Here is a 4429-nt window from a genome sequence, read left to right on the forward strand (position 1 = left end):
ACACACCATCGTGGCACACCGTCGGTTACGATGACGAGCGTTCTATTTGTTTGCATAGACTCGTGCTATTCATTTTAGTTCTATTTTAAATGGATAGTCAATCTTCTTTTGAAATTTATTGATCTGGCACCTACAGCAATCCTGAAAAACTGTCTGTGACTTAGTGCACAGATCATTGAAAAGAAACAACTAAGCAAATGAATATTTACAGGCTATATACTAAAAGAGTCAATGTTAGTTTGCCTTTTCCTTAAACACGAAACGTTAATACAGACATGTTTCACTCCCGCCCCTTTCTATTACACGTCTTCATGTTCACTCTATAAGTAAACATTATTTTGAGTACACACTGTGGTGTTCCGAATTTTTCTTTCTCTGCAAATCTAGATGTGATTACATATATAAAATGATTCTCAGTATAAGAAATAAAAATAATAATGTTAGACTTACTCCTTGAAAAAACTCATTAACGTTCTGTGCAGTCATAGTTTTTGCATTGAATCCAATTATTTTCACAAGTTGTTGAATCTAAAATTGAAGTGGTAAAAAAATGCTTTAAATAGATATTTCGATTAACAGCATAATTGGAAGTGTATCTATTAATGACTACCATGCATGCATATCAGTTTGGAAATGAAGACAGATAGATAAGTTGACATAGCATTTTTTTTTTTTTTACATTTAAATGTTTCTAAATTCTGGAAAAGCTAATGTGTTTAGATTAAAGTAAATGCGATATACATTTATAAAACTACATGAACAAGTTTTGTTTCATATAAACACTGAAGTTAGAGTAATGAAAGCACCCATAGAAAAATGTTGGCAGAAAGTAATTCAAAATCACTCTTTCCATACTGTATACTTTGAATAAGATGAAGGCGGTGAGCTGGTAGAAACGTTAGAACGCCGGGTGAAATGTTTAGCGGTATCCCGTCTCTGTGAGTTGGAAGTATTATTGGCGAAGTGCGTCTGTGTAGTAAATGTAGTTTCTGTTGACAGTTTCCGCGTTGTTACTTGTTGTATTTGCTGTACCTTTGTTAAATTTGTATAATTGTTTTTATTCGAAAAACTATTATGTTTTTTCTCCTGTTGGGGGAAATATTAATTGCTGGCAAGATGCCAAAAGGGTTGTCGTTGTCTGACGAGGATTCGACAGATTTAGATGCTAAAAAGTTGAAAAAATGTTATTGAAATATGTTTCAGATTCGTCTGAAAATGAATTCCCACTATTGTCAAGGACTCCCGTTGCAAGGAGGAGCATCGAGATGAAAAGCCTTCAGACGAAGGTAGGCAAACAGAAAACAAGTTTTGCGTCTGCAGCTGGAGATAGAACTCGCCAACTGTCGACAAATAAAATTGATTTGGTGATGTACAAGGACATGATTACAATTCAAGACGGAGTTGTCAAGGTTCAACCCCCATAAGAGTTTTTATTGTCAGAGAAGAAAACAACTATTATATTCAAGACATAGTGCTAAAAAGAAGGAAAAATCGAGCGAGTAAGCGAAGAGAAGGTAGAGAAATGTTTAAAGCCTATCTGGCAGGATATCACATATCTAGCCAGAGGAAAAAAGTTCGGTACGATCGAGGTACACCTAAAAAATATCGAAACTGCACTCAATGAAATCCTTGGAAACAGAAGACGTAATTTTAATACCAATATACATTATACATGGGTATGAGGACAGACAAAATACGAATACCAAAGGTCCCACCTCAAATCGACGCTATGTGGTTAATGGCAGCAGTGCTGTCAGAACGAGTAGATGAAAGAAAACTACTCCAGGCTACCGTTTCTGTAAAATCATATTGGACCGGCCACATGGTCCACCTGATTATTCAAACAGAACAAGCTGTATTGGAACAGAAAAATAGAAGTTGGGCAAGATTTCCTCAACGTTTTTGTAGAGGGGCGTAAATCCCGATGTTTTCTGTGTGGCCAGCTAGGCCATATAAAAAAATACTGTAAAGAAAGCGAGAAGGAATCTGAAGGTGAGGAGGAAGAAAAAGAAAAAGAAATAGAAAAGAAAGTTACTAGCAAAAGAAAAATGGAAAATGTAAACCAACTAAAACAAATAGAACCATGGCCGAAAAAGACAGCAAAAAGAGTCCAACTCAAAACAACAAGGAAAGAAGTAGCGGACACAGGAATTGTGGCACTACATACTAAAAATGAGGATTTAAGCAGAGAGATTCAGAATTATTCAAACTTTCAAATTCCTGGAGCTGCAAATTGTGATGTAACATTCCTGCCGTTTCTGATATCTTCTAGTACTATGAGTGAAACGTAATATCGTTTGAATAACATTCGAAACTCAATCGCAAAATTCAACTCTCTCTGAGAATATAAAAATGCTACTTTTGTTGCACAATTAATGAAATATCATACGATGAAATATTATATGATTAAAAAGAACCATGATACGTTTTACTGCTTTCCATTAAGACAGGAAGGGGAAGCCTAAAATATCTTTCATGTATTTCTTTTTGAATATACTCAAAATATTTTGATGACATGTAACCCTAAACACTACGATAATAATGTCGATTTCTCTGAAAAATAATTAATTTAATATGGCCAACTAAAGAATTTATTGTCGGTGCAAATGAGTATCACAAAAGCAGAGTTACTTTAAGTTGTGAAACAACTGGATTATCTTCCAATTGTTGGACTGAAGGAAACAAAATAATCTGCTTAAGAGAACCTTGCTTCCCTTTCAGCTGCATCAACAGATATTAACGCTCAAAAATACTAAAACAAGCAAGATTACATCAATTATTGAACACACCTAAAACTATATAATGTTTTCATGTAATTATTTGAAATCACATCCATTTATTTTTTTCTGAGAAATCGATACTAAATTAATAATCTAACGAGAATCATTTGCAACACACTTTATCTTTCGTGAATGAATGGTTGTTATCACATGTATTATGCGAGCAACATATAGCTTCAAAAGATGAAAAATTCTAAGTGACAAATTATGAAAGTTTTCAAGAAAGGACATCTGTAAAAGAAAATGAAGAAAATAACAGGTATCCAAAAATAATGATCTTAAAAAGTGTTGGCGGGGTTGAGGTTCTTAGGTGATAATTAGGCGGGCTAATTTTCAACTGTTACAAAACGGCAAATTTATGAAAGAGAATTCTGTTTATATTAGAGGTTCTTATGAAAACTATTTTCTAGAGATTGTTAAAAATTCAAAAATAAACCAGGAGGCAGTTGAACATAAAGCTTAAAATGCATCCTGTATTAAATACACAGTAAAATAGCTGATTAGAAAATAATATTTTTTTAAGGTGTCCTGGAATAATTACAATACAGTGAATAATGGGTACAACATAAATGTTACAAGATATGTGAGCACACTGTCTCTCAAGTTGTGGTTGTCAGCTACTCCGAGAACAGTAGCAGTTTTGATACTACGAGGTTTTCGGTCGAGTAAAGAGTGCTGGTAGTTTATGTGCATCCTTTTTACCGAAGTAGACTAATTCAAATTTATATTCGTTCTGCTGTATGGTCAGTTTTTCCACCCACTGGATATCAGAGAGCAGATTCGATTTGAGATTTGTCCGGTCTCCGGCCAATTATATAGCGGCCACTCTCACTAGCTAATATACTAGAGATAGACCGCAAAGCCTTATATGAATGGGTTGATGAAAATAAAATGCAATTTAAATTTAAGAGCAATTAAGCCATTCGCTATCAAACAGCTCGTGCACTCTCAACGTAACAAGAGAAGGAATTGCAATCTCAGAGTGAAACAGTGCATGATCTGGGAAATGATATGCGCGGCGATGCTTCGATTTATGTACATATCAGAATTATAATTATGGTGGCAATGTGGAGGCAAATAGCTTATTGGATTGCAATAGCTTACAGAACAAGGGTCCAGGAATGCTTACAACACCCATGTACTCATCTCTACACACAATTATACATATACCTCCATGTACACACACATTAAAACACGTATATGCATGTATACTAACAGATATACCTCGTTGAATTTATCAATATATAATGATAGATCCGTTCTTATTTTGGAGTTTGTCTCTTTCACTATTGGTGACAGATTCGAAAAATAAAAGATGGAATGCGCGCGCGCACACACACACACACGCGCGCACACACATTTATATATATAGGTGTATACATATATACTTATGTGTCTTTCAGTGGGTATGTACATGTGGGAGTGTCTCATTTGTTCTTTGAAAGCAGTCGATGGGATTTGAAAGTTCGTTGTCTATATTCGCATCTTCAACAAAGGAATAATACATACATAAATAGATGTTTGTGTGTGTGCATACACGCACACACATATATATATATATATGTTTTTGTGCGTGTGAATGTATATATATATATATATATATATGTGTGTGTGTGTGTGTGTGTGTGTGTGTGTGTGTGTGTGTGTGT

General features: G+C 34.6%; 1 protein-coding gene across 1 annotated transcript in view; it reads right to left on the reverse strand.

Annotated features, from left to right (window-relative positions):
* LOC106877777 (membrane metallo-endopeptidase-like 1) overlaps window positions 1–4429 on the reverse strand; it is a 242735-nt gene that overhangs the window by 17213 nt on the left and 221093 nt on the right. Inside the window, exon 13 of the mRNA XM_014926785.2 lies at window positions 451–528. Coding sequence (XP_014782271.2) covers window positions 451–528 — 78 coding nt within the window. The remainder of the gene's footprint in view (window positions 1–450; window positions 529–4429) is intronic.

The sequence above is a fragment of the Octopus bimaculoides genome, chromosome 8 (assembly GCF_001194135.2).
Source record: "Octopus bimaculoides isolate UCB-OBI-ISO-001 chromosome 8, ASM119413v2, whole genome shotgun sequence".
In the NCBI taxonomy this organism is placed as follows: Eukaryota; Metazoa; Mollusca; class Cephalopoda; order Octopoda; family Octopodidae; genus Octopus; species Octopus bimaculoides.